General features: G+C 35.7%; 1 protein-coding gene across 7 annotated transcripts in view; it reads right to left on the reverse strand.

The window, feature by feature from the left end:
* Positions 1-19525, reverse strand: part of LOC125652211 (kinesin-like protein KIF28P) — a 46807-nt gene that overhangs the window by 16059 nt on the left and 11223 nt on the right. For all 7 annotated transcript variants that reach the window (XM_056165079.1, XM_048881237.2, XM_056165078.1 and 4 more), the window contains 9 exons: positions 18024-18187; positions 16063-16174; positions 7021-7088; positions 6600-6733; positions 5934-6015; positions 5343-5476; positions 4404-4458; positions 3323-3446; positions 2544-2804 (listed from right to left, as the gene is read on the reverse strand). In XM_056165079.1, coding sequence (XP_056021054.1) covers positions 2544-2804; positions 3323-3446; positions 4404-4458; positions 5343-5476; positions 5934-6015; positions 6600-6733; positions 7021-7088; positions 16063-16174; positions 18024-18187 — 1134 coding nt within the window. The remainder of the gene's footprint in view (positions 1-2543; positions 2805-3322; positions 3447-4403; positions 4459-5342; positions 5477-5933; positions 6016-6599; positions 6734-7020; positions 7089-16062; positions 16175-18023; positions 18188-19525) is intronic.

The following is a 19525-nucleotide window of genomic DNA, read 5'->3' on the forward strand; positions in this document are numbered from 1 at the left end:
GAAAGCTTTCTGATATAGTGCAGATTCAGGTTTGTTGAAATCATGCCCCCCTGGAGTAGGATGGGGCCACAATAGGGGATCAAAGTTTTACATACAAATATATAGGGAAAATCTTTAAAAATCTTCTTCTCAAGAACCACTGAGCCAGAAAAGCTGAGATTTATATGAAAGCTTCCTTATATAATGCAGATTCTAAATTGTTAAAATCATGGCCCCCGGGGGTCGGATGGGGCCACAATAGGGGGTCAAAGTTTTACATACAAATATATAGGGAAAATCTTTAAAAATCTTCTTCTCAAGAACCACTGAGCCAGAAAAACTGAGATTTATATGAAAGCTTCCTGATATAATGCAGATTCTAAATTGTTAAAATCATGGCCCCCGGGGGTCGGATGGGGCCACAATAGGGGATCAAAGTTTTACATACAAATATATAGGGAAAATCTTTAAAAATCTTCTTCTCAAGAACCACTGAGCCAGAATAACTGAGATTTATATGAAAGCTTCCTTATATAATGCAGATTCTAAATTATTAAAATCATGGCCCCCGGGGGTCGGATGGGGCCACAATAGGGGGTCAAAGTTTTTTGTTTTGTTTTTTGTTGTTGTTTTTTTGTTTGTTGTTGTTGTTTTTTTTGATATAGTGCAGATTCAAGTTCGTTAAAATCATGAACCCCGCAGATTGAATGGGGCCTCAAGGGGGGCATAAAAGTTTTACATACAAATTTATAGGAAAAATCTTTTAAAATCAACTTCTCAAGAACCACTGAGCCAGAAAAACTGAGATTTATATGAAAGCTTCCTGATATAGTGCAGATTATAAATTGCTAAGATCATGGCCCCCCGGGGGTCGGATGGGGCCACAATAGGGGGTCAAAGTTTTACATACAAATATATAGGGAAAATCTTTAAAAATCTTCTTCCCAGAACCACTAAGCCAGAAAAGCTGAGATTTATATGAAAGCTTTCTGATATAGTGCAGATTCAGGTTTGTTGAAATCATGCCCCCCTGGAGTAGGATGGGGCCACAATAGGGGATCAAAGTTTTACATACAAATATATAGGGAAAATCTTTAAAAATCTTCTTCTCAAGAACCACTGAACCAGAAAAGCTGAGATTTATATGAAAGCTTCCTTATATAATGCAGATTCTAAATTATTAAAATCATGGCCCCCGGGGGTCGGATGGGGCCACAATAGGGGGTCAAAGTTTTTTTTGTTGTTTTTTTGTTTGTTGTTGTTTTTTTTTGATATAGTGCAGATTCAAGTTCATTAAAATCATGGACCCCGCAGATTGAATGGGGCCTCAAGGGGGGCATAAAAGTTTTACATACAAATTTATAGGAAAAATCTTTTAAAATCAACTTCTCAAGAACCACTGAGCCAGAAAAGCTGAGATTTATATGAAAGCTTCCTGATATAGTGCAGATTATAAATTGCTAAGATCATGGCCCCCCGGGGGTCGGATGGGGCCACAATAGGGGGTCAAAGTTTTACATACAAATATATAGGAAAAATCTTTAAAAATCTTCTTCCCAGAACCACTAAGCCAGAAAAGCTGAGATTTATATGAAAGCTTTCTGATATAGTGCAGATTCAGGTTTGTTGAAATCATGCCCCCCTGGAGTAGGATGGGGCCACAATAGGGGATCAAAGTTTTACATACAAATATATAGGGAAAATCTTTAAAAATCTTCTTCTCAAGAACCATTGGGCCAAAGAAGTTCATATTTACATGAAAGCTTTCTGACATAGTGTAGATTCAAGTTTGCAAAAACCATGGCCTCCAGGGGTAGGTTTGGGGCCATAATAGGGACTACGGTTTTACATGCAAATAGATATGGAAAATCTTCTGATATGGACCAAGGTGACTCAGGTGAGCGATGTGGCCCATGGGCCTCTTGTTTCATATACATGGTATATGTTGAGTGACCTTGACCTTTCCAAAATGACCTTGAGTGACCTTTGCCTGAAAGTCATTTGCCTGTTACTTATTTGTGCGATATATGATCAATACCTGTTCAAAAACTGTTGAAATAAGGAACTTTTTCCTCATATATGGTATATGTACTGAGTGACCTTGACCTATCCAAAATGACCTTGGTCCAAAAGTCCCCTGTCCCAAGGAATATTTGTTATCAATTATGATAAAAAATTTTTAATGAAAGATTTAGGAGATTGGAACTTTCATATTAAAGACTGTTGAAATAAGGAACTTTAAAATGTTCTGAATAACTTTGAACTTTCCAAAACGACCTTGAGAGACCTTGGTCCACAAGTCATTGTCTCTAGGAATATTTGAGATCAATTATATCAATTTCTGAAGAAAGCCCATGAAAGAGATATGAGCTTGGACAGACTGATACGACAGCGACTATATGCTATCCTAAAAATTTTGGGAGCCTGCATCAGTACTTTGCTCAATTTAGATATTGATCTGTCATTTTGGTGTATACTAAACTGCAACATTGACAAGAAGAAAAAGTAGTCTCCCAACAAGTCTCAAGAATACTCAGATAAGTATATGAAACAGTGTACAAAACCTTATCTAGCTCCAGACTTATGGCATTAGCCTCGGAGATCTGTGGAAGCAAGTCCATAAAGTCCTGAAACACGACATAGGACTTAAGGTTCTCCATTGATTCGTTGACACGAGGAGTTTGTAAGTCTATGGCAACTCCTCGATGCTCTGCCAACTCCGCCATGAAAAAGTCATAATCATACACTTTCTCATCATTTGGTTTTCTGTCGTTCACTTGACCCACATACAAATAAAGGCAACTGGATCCAAATTTGATTCTGCTCTGAAAATTAATGTGCAAATTAAATTATTTACATTTCCAATGTTTTTGCCTTTAATATTTTGATAATAAATTGTAATGATAACCATTTCCTCATGAATGCGACACAGATGTGAACAATGTGTGTATGAATCTTGATATAGTAGGTCTATTTTAACAGCTGGGAATTATGACAGAAATTATCATAGTAAATTGTAATTGTAAAAAATAAATTTCATTTTTGAAAATTCATGAAAGTACATACTATGAACTGCAGTGCTTCATGCTGGCATACTTTTCATGAAGTGCTAACATGCTTCATGAAGTATGCCTGTGTGAAGCACATGACAGTTCATATCCTCATGTATCTTCAAATATGAAATTTGTTTCTTTGATATATGTACAACTTATCAATTGACACTCTAATCAATATCTTGCATGTGTCTATAAAAATATGCATGTATCATAGAGAATTATAGATAGCCTATGTACTTTGTTTTGAAAACGGTAAATCTTAACATAACAATAATTGGAATAGTTACCAAATGATGAAGTTCCTCTTTTGATTTGAGTTTAACACCATTGACGTAAATTTTAGACTCATTTACAGGTTCCAGTGTGACTCTTGAACCACTATTTGTAATCAAGGCATGTTTTTCTTGAATTCTGAAAAGCATCAAAGTTTTGTTCACTAATAAAGCATATGTGTAATAGTTTGTATGGAACATGTCAGTCATGTGGTATATAATCAGTCACATGGTATAAACCTCATTTTACTTAACAATGCCTAGATACATATAAAGTTGAACTTCGGTCATCAATGTCGAAGTGAGTTGAAAGTCCCAACTACATTTTCTTTATGCATTTCAACTAAAATATCTCAAAGTTTGTTTCTGACCCCATCAAGTTCAAGATAATGAGGTTTGACTATAATTTTTGATCTTTGACAGTGATGTCATGAAGAGAATTGACAAATTGACATGCTTTGTAAAACAAAAGAGAAATCGGTAATGTATAACTTGAGTGATCTTATACTGACTGAATCATTCTATTGGTATACACACATGTACTAGATAAAGAAACCTCAAATATACTATAGTATTCCCTAAACAAAATTCACGCTGAAAAATACGGATGATGGATGATCAGACAAAAGACACAGCACCATACCATAATACATGTAGTACAATCTACCTATGACGGTTGATTTTGAATATCCAAGCCTTACTAGTACTGTTTCTATCTTGTTTTGTGACTACAAAAATTACCCATGTAAATTCATCTTTGACCTAGAAAAATGTTACGATTTTTCTTCTAATCATTCATCTTCACAAGGCAAGTGTCTAATTCGCTTACCCTCATAAGTGAATTGGACACTTAATGATTTGTGAAGATGCTAATCATTGGGAACAATTATACCAAGTTTGATAATCTCACCCTATATAATTACCGTTTTCATATAGCCTACAAGCTGACAGACACAAAGTACTATACCGTAACATGACCCGTGTATGACAGGCGTTTAATTAAAATCCATTTTCATCTAAACAGGTCAGATTACAAAACAAAATTCTAACACAGAACTAGTTTAGTTATATATAAATCCTTAGAAAGCATTCCTACCCTAGTCCTCGGATAGAGTATGTTGCTGAGGTACTTCTCCCAAACAGTGTTTCACCTGTATCAAAACAGTATATATTAGTACCTGTACATAAAATACTAATGTACATACCATATAATACTGAACCATTTAATGTAGTGCGATAAATTTTTTGCGGTTTGAGAACAATTAATCAACCATGTTTATAAGGATTCATTTCACTATTGAATGTTATATTCTTTGTGTAGTTTAATTTCTCTTCTTCGTGGAGGATCTAACAACATGGATAAAGTAGTTCTGGATTTTTCTATCTCCTCAATGAAGAGCTCTCCAATACTTAATTTCTTGTCAGCAAATGATTGAATTACTGATACATATAAATGAAAACATTCCTCCTTTCAAGAGTTTGTGTGTGTGAAATTACATGCCATGTTCACACTATAAATCTTCTGGATTTGCCAAAAATACATTTTCTTTATATATGTAGGATATGCAATTATACAGTCTACTTCACTTATATTGAAGTCACTTATATTGAACTATCTGTTATATTGAAGTAAAACAAATCCCCATTAACATTATTTATATGGTTCAACATCAGTTATATTGAACTTTGGATATAATGAACTCCTGGAGTACAGTGTGTTCATATTTCCAATATTTTTGCTTTGATATCTTTACCAATTTTACTGTTTTGATTGCCATTTCCTCATGAATGTGATGCAGATCTATGTAAACAATGCGCGTATGAATTTTGATAAAAGCAGTATGTCTATTTTAGCAAAGTAAAAATAAAAACAAATTTCATTTTTTCAAAATACATGAGAGTATGAACTGCAATGCTATATGAATCCAGCATACTTTTCATTATGCGCTAACACACTTTATGCTAGCGTAAAGCATAACAGTTCATGCCCGCATGAATCAAAAAATAAGTTGCATACAGCTACAAAGTCACTGACCAACATGCAAGCTTAGTTTGACCACTCCCGAGAGCTGTGTGTCCTCGTTAATGTTGGTGAAGTATGGAAATGTCCGCCACTCTGCCTGTTCTTCCTCATGCTCCAGCCCCCCATGTCCTCTCTCCCACTCTTTTCTGAACGAACATTAAAGCATATATCTTCTTTGCAACCACTAAAAACATTTTTTTTTTAAAAATACACAAGTTTCTGTAAAAATGCCCCCCTCTGGAATGTGGCTTAAACTTTAACACTCTTCATATCCAAGAATACCTAGTGCAAATTTTGGAAGAAATTGATCATCGATCTGGATGACAAAATATTTTCCAGATGATCTATAAACTCATACAATTGGAATAATGAAGGTTTAAATAACTTTAATGTTTGTACCTGTTCTTCTTAAGATGTAAATGATGGTATTGTTTTACCAGGCCATATACACGTGTAAATGATTTTAATTAATTTTACTTGGCATACATGACAATATTGTTTTTACCTGCCCTTACTAAGATGTAAATGACATTATTTTTTGACTAGGCCTTATGAAGGTGTAAATAACTTATTAATGTTCTACCTGGCCTTATCATGTCTTACCTGGCCTCTTCCAGCCTCTGCTCCCAAGTCTTGTTAATGTCTGACATTTTGCTTTCATTCTCTCGAAGGAGTCTCTGTAATTCTGAAGAAACATAAAGTACACATAAATCCTTCTCCTCTTGCAGTGGTCTCATCAAATTTGATGAATTTGTCAAAAATACAATTTCACTGGCGAGTAATTCTGTGGAAAACTAAATGCACTTTTAATAGTATTTTCACTGGATTTTGCAGTCAAGGAATTCATTGAAAATTTATGAAACCAGAGTATTTTATGTGCTTGTACTTGACAATCAGTTTTTAATATTTCATCAAGTATACACAATAGTTCACAGGACTACAGAAAAATACCATAAAGAGTACATCCATATAATTTTTATTTCTAACCTTCTGAGTTGTCTGTTTTGATTTCACTAACACTAGTACCCCCTGAGTTGTCTGTTGTGATTTCACTAACACTATACCTACCCCCTGAGTTGTCTGTTGTGATTTCACTAACACTACCTACCCCCTGAGTTGTCTGTTGTGATTTCACTAACACTACCTACACCCTGAGTTGTCTGTTGTGATTTCACTAACACTATACCTAACCCCTGAGTTGTCTGTTGTGATTTCACTAACACTACCTACCTCTGAATTGTCTGTTGTGATTTCACTAACACTACCTACCCCCTGAGTTGTCGGTTTTAGATCCCCCTTTTCCCAGTGCTGCCATCAGTCTGGCATTTTCCTCTTTGAGTTCTCGGATCAGCCTGTCTGTGGGGCTCTCATTGACAATGGCTTTATTCTGGATCTTTTTAGCCCTGGAGGGGGAAATCAAATTCAAATTTCAATGAACTAATCTCCAACATTTTTTTTTAAAATTTTCATTTCATTTTACATAAGCATTACTTTAACATAATCTCTCTTTCTCTCTCTCTCTCACAACACATAAATTTTGCGAAATATAATGTCAGTCTATATATTATTTTGAAACAACTCTGACTTTTTAAATTAATACCCATGGAAAGAAGTTTTTTCTTACAATATAGAATGAATTGAACACTGTTATAGATTGCTGTTTATGGGGAGATAACTCTTGTGGCCTTACCTATCAGCATAACGCAGTGTAGACAGCGTTTCGTCATAGTTAATGTCTGCTGGACTCAGAGCTGCTATCTAAAATCCATTTAATTTCAATGGTGAGAAATGAAATAAAATCTCAACATTATAATGTACAAGATATTCAGAGGGACACAGATGACACACGATAGTTCTCGAGGGAGAGATGAATTAATATTGATACATTAATGCCATTTCTGTGTGTATTATAAGATTGTATTAATTTGGTTATCTAGGTCTGTTGTCAATTTGACAGCAGTTGCTAGATTGCATGCACCTTTAGTTTTCAAAGAAAAGATGCTAGACTCTGGTAATGGAACTGAAACATCTCTCAGAAAGAAATCAATTAACGTGATTAAGCACCACTATTTTAGTCATAACAAATAAGCCAACAGCCAATAAGCATCAATATTTAATCATAATGGTCCTAATAAAATTAGACTGTGATGGTGATGTTAAGACTGAACACTTTGTACTGACAACTTAAAGGTTATTGTGTGGTGAGGCTTGACAACAGAGAAACATTTACAGTATCGCGGGTATCAGGTCTCATTCATTATGTATATGTAGTACACATACTGTTTATATTCCAGACATCAGTATATATTTTCTAGTTGTCATTTAAAGTCTGGATTTTGACACTTATTTAAAGTAATTTCTGTAGCAGCCTATCTAAATCCAATAATCATTTTCACAATATTTATCTTATAGTTCTATAAAATAACCCTGTGTTGATATTAAGAGTTTTGAAATCCATAGTTGGAAATTCAGTGTCTGTAAAACTTATCTTAAACTTTAAATATGACTTGCAAATGATGTATTAATCTGGAAATTTAAACCACCAAAACAAATCAATCTTCATTTTGTCTTTCTGTGGCTGGAATCAAATCAAAAGAAAATGTCACGCTGCAATTTGATCTAAATATGAATGGCAACCTTGGGTACAACTTTTATGAATCAGATTTGGATTTCTTTTAGTGTTTCACTTTTTAGTGACCTAACCAGACAAAGCTTCTTTGTGGACCTACATTTTGTACCAAAGGGTGTAGTCATATACATATGGCTATTTCACTAAGCCACAGGGACTTTAAATTATATGGCCATTTCATTCAATTCCAACTTAAATCCCAATTTAAGATCATATTAGGCACCTTTTTTATCACAGAGAAAAGGTGTTTGGTAATTATTGCTAACTAATACTTTGTATTCTATAAGGAGATAAAAATTTCTTATATTCTACCATAAATTTGGAATGACTTTGAAGGAAATAGCTGGATTGATGTTTATATTAGTGTAATGTGTTTTGTAGGTTCGACCACGAATGAAGTAGATATATAATTTTCCTTACGCTACTTGGCGTATTCTACTGATTGGATTTAAATAAAATAATAGAACAGAATCAATAATAATCAACAACACAATGATTTAAACTGATCTTCTATATTTATCTGGTTTTTCTCTGTTATCTCTCTGTGCTCTGAGCCTAGGTCTGAAACTTACATTTGAGCCTTAGCTCCCAGACCTATTTCTAAACACTGGGTTTCAAACACCCTATTAATACACTTTGCTCCTTTTTGTTCAGCAAGAATTTATGATACCCAAATGGTCCGTCTTCAGCAATTTGAGACACCGCAAATGAGTAGTCATAAATACCTTACCTCCAAGCACGTCTTCACTATACGACGACTTCTTCCAGAATGAACAACCGATCTTGAATAAGACCGCTTTATATAGTTTCCCTAAATCTGCTGAGTCAGATCTAGATCATCTTAACGTTTGGAACATTGTCCGAACACAGGAGATAACATATGATTAGAAAAGAATAATTCAACCTTGATTATCTAATTTGCATATGATTAACTTGATCAACGGAATTTCACTACAATTACCCACGCCTCCGAAACATATGCGTCCCGCATATTGATGAATTAAAATTCTGATCATGCATTTTTTTTTTTCAACACAAGAATTGGCTTCAGTCACACTCTAAGTATTTATTTTTTTTCTTGTATCATTAAAATAATCTTTTATTTAAGTGCTATTTGCCACTCCTTTTTTTTTTATGTCTATAATCAGTCATTCATCATAAAAGAATTTCTCTTCTTCAACAACCTCTTCAACCTTCTTGTCATCCTTGATATAACTGGATGTTGTCTTACGAAGTTTCCTTCTCTTGACAAGGTTTCGCAAACTACTGTCTGCAACTTCAGTTTGTGTGCTAGTGGATGAAAATGACTTAAACTTGAATCGGTTCACCGACACATCCTTCTCAGGCATGCTGAGAGTTGTCTTTCTCTGTGGAGCAAACACAGGGATAGGTGCTGTGGGTTTCCTCACAGTTCTACCCTCCTCCAAAATACTGCAATTGTTCTCTTCATCCTTATTCCCTTTTATCTTCTCAACCTGTGATGCTGGAGGCAGTCTACCTTGAATTTGTTGAGCAGTTACTTCCTCTTCACTGTCACTACTACTGCCACCAGAACTACTATCATTGGAGATCTCTCCGATCAAATCACCGGGGTCTTGCTCTGGCCACTCTTTGTCTGCATCCCGTTCCTTCTCAGGTACTTCATCTTTACCATGAAACTTTTTCTCATGACGTTGTAGGTACGAGCTCTTCTTATAGAGTTTGCCACAGGTCTTTCACGGGAATTTTCCTCCATTGCACTTTAGCAGGTGTTCACGCCACCTATTGTCCAGAACTTCTCCATCACACAAGGGACACTTGCTACACGACTTTGCTTTTGTGAACTTGGTGTTCGGCATTTTCTGCAAAATAAAAAAAATATCTCTGAGCTTATTTCTTTTCAGAACATAAATTTTCATAAACTTTTTTTTTTTTTTTTTTTTTGATATCTTAGCTTTACAGCTCATAATCTTGCAACCATTTTGGTTGTTTTCGGATGCGTTTCTGTCCAGTAACTGGAACTAGCTCTTCCACTGTATCAATTGCAGTCAGTTCAGCTAAATCTGTGTTTTCTGATTCTACCTCATCTAACAAAGACTCGTTTTCAATTTCCGTATCTTCAAAGTTAAGAGTCTGATTTCTCTTTTTACGCAATCTGTCGCAGTGAATGATTTGTTTTTCACCTTTTCTGCCACATGAAACTGCATATAGCACATCAGACCATTGTTCCAGCACTTCATATGGTCCACGCCAAAACGAAGTAAGTTTTGGAGAGCAGCCGATCTTTTTCTGCGGAAAGTACACAAAAACTCTGTCTCCCGGCTTAAACCTTTCCCATGACAATTTCATGTCATGGTACCTCTTCTGTCTATTCATAGCAGTTTCTAAATTCTCGCGTACAAAACTGTGTGTTCTTTCTAACTTCTCACGCAGGGTCCAAGCCCAATGGTTTAGACTTTCCTCTTTCATTGTCTCAGGCATTTCATACATTAGATCTACTGGCAGAGATGTTTCCCTACCCAGCATAAGCAAGTTGGGTGTGAACCCCGTGGACTTATGTTCTGCCGACCTGTACGCCATCATAATATATGGAATATGAGTGTCCCAATCTCTCTGATTTTCTTGCACATAGGCACTAAGCATTGCTGTTAAAGTTCTGTTGAACCTCTCTACCATCCCATCAGATTGTGGGTGGTAGGGTGTGGTTCTGGTCTTTTGTATGCCCAGGAGCCTACACATCTCTGTAAAGAGCTCACTCTCATATTGTCTACCCTGGTCTGAATGGATTATTCTGGGTGTCCCAAACCTTGTAACTACTTCCTCCACTATAAGTTTCGCTACGGTTTTAGCCTCCATGTTTGGCATGGGGAACGCCTCTGTCCATTTTGTGAAGTAGTCTGAGACTACCAAAATGTACCTGTTCCCGTCCTCCGTTATGGGCAACTCACCGAGGATGTCGGTTGCTATGCGGTCCATGGGCATGCCTGAGGGTACGATTTCCATGGGTGACACCTTCTTCTTATTAGGACTTTTGCGCATAGTACAAGTATCACAGCCTGTTACATATTGCCTTACATCTTGTTGCAAGCCCGGCCAGTAGTATCTCTGCCGAACCCGAGCCAAAGTTTTGTGAACTCCTAGATGTCCGGACGTTCTATCATCATGGCAGTGTCTTAGAATATTCCGCCTCTCAAATAGAGGGATCACTTGTTGAAGTAGCTCTTCATTTGTTTCCAGCACTGTCCAGCGCCTGCAAACTATACCATTCCTCAGAGTTAGTCTATTCCATTGACTCCAAAGGGATCTTAGAAAGTATCCTTTACTCCTTATGTCTTCAAACACTGGTCTCTTGTTGTTCTCCAGCCATGACTTGACAACAGAGATATCTTTGTCCTGTTCTTGTATTTCCAACAATGTCATACTGCTAGTGTCCTTCTCCTCAAACACAGCTCTAAGTTGGGCTCTGGTTTTCGCTATTTTGCTGATACAAAAATCACTTCCGCACTGCTTGCAAGGAATTCTACTGAGTGCATCAGCGTTCCTATGTAATTTTCCTGGCCTATGTTGGACTTGAATCTCATAGGTAGATAGCGTTTCTATCCACCTGGCAAGTTGACCTTCTGCATCCTTCTTGTTCAGAAGCCATCTTAATGAACTATGATCAGTTCGAACAAGAAAGGGCTTTCCATACAGATAATGTCTGAAGTACTTAACAAAGTACACTATGGCAAGTAACTCTTTACGTGTTACACAATACTTACGTTCAGCCTTAGTCAAGCACCGACTGGCATAACTAATAACCCTTTCTTCGCCACCATGTACCTGTGACAGTATAGCTCCTATTGCCACATCACTAGCATCTGTATCAAGTACAAATGGCTTGGAAAAATCAGGATGTGAAAGCATAGGTGCTTTGGTAAGTTTTTCACGCAAAATCTCAAACCCTTCCTGACATTCCTCAGACCATAAAAATCCTTGGCCTTTCTGTGTCAGAACATGAAGCGGTTTAGCTAATACTGCAAAATTTGGCACAAATTTTCTGTAATAACTACAGAATCCAAGAAAAGATCTTAGTTCAGTTACATTGTTTGGGCGAGGCCATTTTCGTATAACCTCCGTCTTCTTTGGGTCAGTGGATATTCCATGTTCAGACACTACATGTCCCAGGTATTCAACACTTTGAGCAAACAATGTGCATTTCTTAGCCTTTAGCTTTAAACCTGCAGCTGCGAGTTTCTCAAACACCCTTGACAAATTCCTATTCATTTCTTCAAATGTCTTAGCGTATACTATTATATCGTCAAGGTAAATGAGACATATGTCCCATTGCAAGCCTGCTAGTGTGGTCTCCATCAACCTCTCAAACGTGGCAGGGGCGTTACATAACCCGAATGGCATCACATTAAAATGATACAGGCCATTTCGAGTTACAAACGCTGTCTTAGGCTTATCCTTAGGATCCATTTCAATCTGCCAGTACCCAGAGTGTAGGTCGAGAGTTGAAAACCACTTGCACCCAACAAGTTGATCTAGGGTTTCATCGATGCGTGGTATTGGATAAGCATCTTTTTCTGTAATAGTGTTTAGTCGTCGATAGTCTACACAGAACCTGGTTGAACCATCCTTTTTCTTGACAAGTACGACCCTAGATGCCCAAGGACTGTTGGAAGGCTCAATAACATTATTTTCCAACATGTCTTTAACGTGTTTGTCTACTTCAACATTCATGTGCTCAGGCAGTCTCCTTGGTACTTCTTTGATTGGTCTATTATCACCTGTATTAATAGTATGCTTTGTCAGACCTGTCCTTCCGACGTCTTTATCAGACTTCGTAAATAAGAGAGCATACTTCATCAAAAGTGACTTTACAACTTTGGCTTGTTTCTTACTCAGGTTTGAGCTTGAATTCTTGAACAACGGCTTTAAATGTTCAGGCAAAGTGTCAGAGGATTCTGATTGACCTAAATCGCCCTCCATTATATCCTCTATAGGCGAAAGCTCTCCAACCGTCGTTCCCAAATGAATTGTAACATTACTTTCTGATGGATTAAACAACCTTACCGGGACTGTTGAACCTCCCTTTACTAGAGTTCGTCCAACCAGTCCTCTGTCAGACTTAAGGAAAGTTGGTGATGGCTCAACTACACCAACGTCTAAATCGAAATTTTCATTGTCTGGTACTATTACTTTTCCTGTTGTTACAACTTCTGCTTTTGATGGTAATGTCATCGTTTCTGAGGCTACTATTCTAAAGCACCCAAATTTGCCTTCAAATTCTAAAGGGTGAGATTCATCCCCTAGTCTAAGACTTTTATTGCATAAATCTATTACACCTTTATTCGCCTTCAAGCAGTCTAAGCCTAGAACAACATCAACAGTCATATCCGCAACTATAACTGCTTGATATATCACTTTCTTGCCAAATTTAAGCCTACCAACTGTTTTTCCATGTACATTGAGAGGTGTTCCTGAGGCTGATAAAATGTTCTGGTTCGTCTCATTCAGTTCCAAGTCATGCTTCATGCAGATGGCATCAAACACTTTGCGCGAAATGAGTGTAACCGTGGCACCAGTGTCAACTAATGTCATGACAGGTACATCATTAATGGTACCACGAATGTACATGCCTGGTTCATTGGACTTTTTGTGGATTCCAATGCAACCTTTATGTTTTTCTTTTGACTTGCTCTCATTATTGATAGCCATTTTAAATTGTCCAGAACTCTCTTTCCCTGTGTCAATGGTTCTGCCACTTTTGCTTTTGCTCAATGAGTCAGAGTGTCCTTGCTGAGCATTAGTCTTACTCTTGATTCTGGATCTACAATCCTTCTTGAAGTGCCCAGGCTTACCGCAGTTGAAACACTTTTTGGAAGAGCCAACTCCCTGCTTCTTTTCTTCAAACTTCCGAGGTGTGTTGTAAGAAGTATGGTAAGTACGAGGCTTCTGTTGCTCAGTTTTCATCTTATTCACATCTGTCTGTAGGCTCAGCAGCATCTCCTTTATTGATTTTATAGAGTCTTCTAAACTACTGCTGTTAGATTCATAGGAAGCATTATCGCCTCCTGCTTCTCGAACGAACCCACTCTCTTCACTCCTTCTGCGTTCTGCCCCAATAAAAGCATTCAGCTCCACAGCGTGTCTAATGGCATCATTTAGGTTCTGAGGTCGTGACTGCTTAATTCTCAGACGCATGTCAAAACTTACAAGTGCATCAATAAAATATTCTTTCGCCAGTGTTTCACACACATCTCCTGGAGCTGTTGGGTATGCCAGGCGTGTGAGTCGTCTAATGTCTTGGCCCAGCTGGGGTATTGTTTCAGATACTTTCTGCCGTCTCTCCCTTAGTTGTGCCCTGTACAGTTCTGTCTGATTAGCTGGTGAAAAGCGTTCTTCCAGGGACCTGCACAACTCTTTAAAATCCATTTGAAGATATTCTGGGAGGTTTCCAAGCACACCCTGTGCTAGACCTCTTAATGACACGGCCAGATACATTCCCTTTTCTTCCTCCGACCAGTGGTTCAAGCAAGCGCATGCATTGAAATGCGACTTATAGTCTAACCACGACGTCGTTCCGTCATAAGTTGCGGGTTTCAGCTTACTAGACTTTTCATCTTTTCTCATGCGGTCCCGAACATTAAGTGTTTCAAATCTATTGTCTCTAAACCTGCGTGTAGTAACATTGCTTGGAACATTTCTCGGGGTTTCAGAATAAAGCGCATGGTCTGAAGCTGGTCTATGTGTTCTATCACTGATGTAGTCAAAATCAGTTTCTGTTTCAGCCTCAACCCTTACTTTAGGTCTTGCACCTCCAAACTCTCGTATGGGTTCAGAACTCTTCACTTGTTCTGAGGCACCAATGCCAGAATCTCTATTCGTTATTGGTGTAGATGCTTTCTGTCTCTCTTTTTCTTTTAAACGCATACTTTCGTTTGAGAACTCTTTAACTTTCTCTTCAAGATAACTTATCTCTTTGTCAACCTCATCCATGGTTTAAGACCTAATCCTAATATTTCTCAGACAAACTTTAAATAATGTTAATTGTGCTTCTTAAATAACAAGGGATTTAGATCATCCCACCGCTGCCACCAAAAATTTGTAATGTGTTTTGTAGGTTCGACCACGAATGAAGTAGATATATAATTTTCCTTACGCTACTTGGCGTATTCTACTGATTGGATTTAAATAAAATAATAGAACAGAATCAATAATAATCAACAACACAATGATTTAAACTGATCTTCTATATTTATCTGGTTTTTCTCTGTTATCTCTCTGTGCTCTGAGCCTAGGTCTGAAACTTACATTTGAGCCTTAGCTCCCAGACCTATTTCTAAACACTGGGTTTCAAACACCCTATTAATACACTTTGCTCCTTTTTGTTCAGCAAGAATTTATGATACCCAAATGGTCCGTCTTCAGCAATTTGAGACACCGCAAATGAGTAGTCATAAATACCTTACCTCCAAGCACGTCTTCACTATACGACGACTTCTTCCAGAATGAACAACCGATCTTGAATAAGACCGCTTTATATAGTTTCCCTAAATCTGCTGAGTCAGATCTAGATCATCTTAACGTTTGGAACATTGTCCGAACACAGGAGATAACATATGATTAGAAAAGAATAATTCAACCTTGATTATCTAATTTGCATATGATTAACTTGATCAACGGAATTTCACTACATTAGTAATGCTATAAATTCCAAATGACTTTGAAGAAAGCAGGATGTTACATGTAATATTAATAAGTAATGCATCATTTTGATACTTACTTTTATTTAACACGTACATGAAAAGTTTCATATCCATTGAAGTGTAAATTTTATGTGAATTTCAACACAGAAATATTGAATGAATAGATGGAGCTACTGGGGAATTTTATTTTATAAATTTGCCATAATTGTTCAGCTGCTTCCCCTTGGTTTTGCTTATTTTCATTCTACCATAAATTCAGAATGACTTTGATGAAAACAGGATGTTTCTATCAAGCAATGCATTATTCTAATACTTTTATTGAACACATTAAAGTTTTATATGCATTTAAGTGTGAGTTTTATGTTAATTTCAACACGGAAATATTGAATGCATTGATGGGGTTACTAGGGGAATTTTGTAGATTTACCATGATTGTTCTGCTGTTGCCTCCCAGTGCTGACTGTAGCAGTTTTGTTAGGACGGAGTTACGATAAGGAACAAGTACATTCTTCTTACCCCCAGCAATGTCGGCCAATGCACTGAAATCAATCATAACGAGTTATAAAGTCTAAACCCAATTCTAATTCAGTGTTGTGCTTTTGAAAATTAAAATCTTTATTTCAAATCTAATTAAAATTATTTAACACAACGACAATACTGCAAACATATATATTTATATATAATATGTATTGTAAATTACCTTTTATATGCGAGTAATTAATAATTGTGTTAATTTGTGAGAGACCTTTCTCACAAATCATAATCCTTGCTTTCATATACTGATAATTAACATAAAGACACTTGCTACAAAGAAATCGAACTTCTCTTTTTTCAAATATTTCTGTACAGAATGTGAATAAATATGAAAAGCATGTAAATATAGCAACATTACAAACTGAATTAACTAGTCAGGTTGATCAAGTTTTCAGAGCTTTCCCATACAGAGACACTCTAGGTGCATCATGTTGGTAAGTAAGTATCAATACTCTACAGTTAAGGAAACATTCAAACATGCTACATCAAAAACTGTAAAAAGTATAACTCTTAAAAAGGAGGTAGACAAATTTGTTTGTAGAAAGTGTATTTAATAAATATCATTTGGCATACAGCATTCTTGATTTTACATTCTCACAATTGATGCTGAATGGAGATTTTCAACAAACAAGGTACTTGTGAAATATAAGAAATTTACAGCATTTAGCAGTAAGCACGATTTAGTTTGGATTTGATTTAGCAATTATCTCATAGAACTAGCTGTACTACAAAAATGTAAGAAAGCATTTAGCAATACTTCTGATTAGCAGAATACCCAATTACATTGTAAAGTGTAATATTTGATTACATTGTATAGTGTAATATCTTATTCTATTGTATAGTGTAATATCTGTTTATATAGTATAGTGTAATACCTAATAATATTGTATAGTGTAATACCTGATTATATTGTATAGTGTAATACCTGATTACATTGTAGTGTAATATCTGATTATATTGTATAGTGTAAACCTGATTACAATGTATAGTGTAATCCTGATTACAATGTATAGTGTAATATCTTATTATATTGTATAGTATAATATTTGATTATATTGTAAAGTGTAATATCTTATTACATTGTATAGTGTAATATCTGATTATATTGAATAGTAAGTGTAATATCTGATTATATTGTATAGTGTAATATCTGATTATATTGTATATTGTAATATCTTATTACATTGTATAGTGTAATACCTGATTATATTGTATAGTAAGTGTAATATCTGATTACATTGTATAGTGTAATATCTGATTATATTGTATAGTGTAATACCTAATAATATTGTATAGCATAATATCTGATTACATTGTATAGTGTAATATCTGATTACATTGTATAGTGTAATACCTGATAATATTGTATAGTGAAATACCTGATTACATTGTATAGTGTAATATCTTATTATATTGTATAATGTAATACCTGATTATATTGTATAGTGTAATACCTGATCATATTGTATAGTGTAATACCTAATAATATTGTATAGTGTAATATCTGATTACATTGTATAGTGTAATATCTTATTACATTGTATAGTGTAATACCTGATAATATTGTATAGTGTAATACCTGATTATATTGTATAGTGTAATACCTGATTACATTGTATAGTGTAATACCTGATTACATTGTATAGTGTAATACCTGATTATATTGTATAGTGTAATACTTGATCATATTGTATAGTGTAATACCTGATTATATTGTATAGTGTAATACCTGATTATATTGTATAGTGTAATACCTGATTATATTGTATAGTGTAATACCTTATTATATTGTATAGTGTAACACTTGATTACATTGTATAGTGTAATACCTGTTTACATTGTATAGTTTAATACCTGATTACATTGCCCAGTGTTGACAAACTCTGATTAATGGCTGAACCTTCTTTCAGCCGATCTCCTGTAGCACCAGTCGAGTCCGCCCTCTCACTTCCTGCCAAGTCCACCAAGTTAATGTCACTGCTTCTGGTGTTACTCTCACCTCCTGCATTTCTGATCACCTGTCACGATTGATAAATAATTCAAATTCACCATTGTGCTTTTCACGGTCACATGAAATTATTGATTAAGTTTTATACTATTAAACCATCTACTGAAGTCATGATCTAGCCCAGTGGGGACATCTTGGTTTGAACAATAGCGAATCTACACTAAATGAGAATGCTTGATAGATTTAAGGACATACACAACGTTCCTGACATTTTCACTAAAATTTGCTATCTCCTCGAAATGAAGAGTTGTTGAATGAATTCTGAAATAGGTTTAAATTTCGTGCTGTAGTAATACTACCAAATTTTGTAAATTGGCCTGGGTAGCTCAGTGGTTAAATCATCTAAATGCCAGGATTCCGGGTTCAATACCCAATTGTTCCAAAGATATTTCTTGCTCTTTACAGTAACTATGGTATAATGCCCATTTATACATTATAGCTGAATCTACATTTTCATTTGCAACAACCAGTAACTAAAAAAAAAAATGCTATCTCTAAAACAGACATGGTAATATATCACAAGATTCTTTGTAAAAACGAGAATGAATGCAAGTGACATTGTATGTGAAATGTCATGAAAAATCATGCATTATTGAGAAACGTTGCACATCATACACATGTCATTTAAAAAAAACTTCTAAAGTTTAAAACCCTGATCCTTATTTCTGGAGGCTCTGTTGAGTAAGTGAGCTTGAAAAAATTTGATATTTAAAGAAGTTTTCATGCAAGTTTGGGCATTTCAAGCTTCTCATTAGTGGCTATTGTGAAGAAAATCTACTACTACCCCCAAAATGTTTTCACTATTTCCTAATTATCTCCCTTTGTGAGGAGATGTGATCCTTCCTTTGAACAAATTTAAATCTCTTAACCGCCTAAGGGAGATTTAGATTAAATTGTACATGTAGCATTGTCTCCGTGGTACCTTAAAGACCTGAAAAGTATATGTATATTGACCTGTGTGTGTGTGTGCGTATGTGAGCGGTGTGTGGAAGAACTATTTAGTTTTTTGTTCTATGACCTAAATAATTAAACATTTACTTTGTGGTAATTTCTATATATGCCTTTGATGCCTTACCATGTCTTCCGATGACTTATTTACAATTCACAATTTCAAAACCAGACAGATATCACATATATTCACATCATTATTGGTTTAAATATCCCTATGATTGGAAATAGTAACGAGTTTAATATCATAATTTTCATTCATAGATAAAAATTATGTGTATGCAAGCCCCGCCCATGTGTATACACCACTTAACATGTTATTCTAATCTAGCAGTATTAATGTCTGAAATTGGTAAATTTCTTACCTATAGCATGCAAATTACAAATTCATGAAAACATT

This window comes from Ostrea edulis, chromosome 5 (assembly GCF_947568905.1).
Source record: "Ostrea edulis chromosome 5, xbOstEdul1.1, whole genome shotgun sequence".
Taxonomy (NCBI): Eukaryota; Metazoa; Mollusca; class Bivalvia; order Ostreida; family Ostreidae; genus Ostrea; species Ostrea edulis.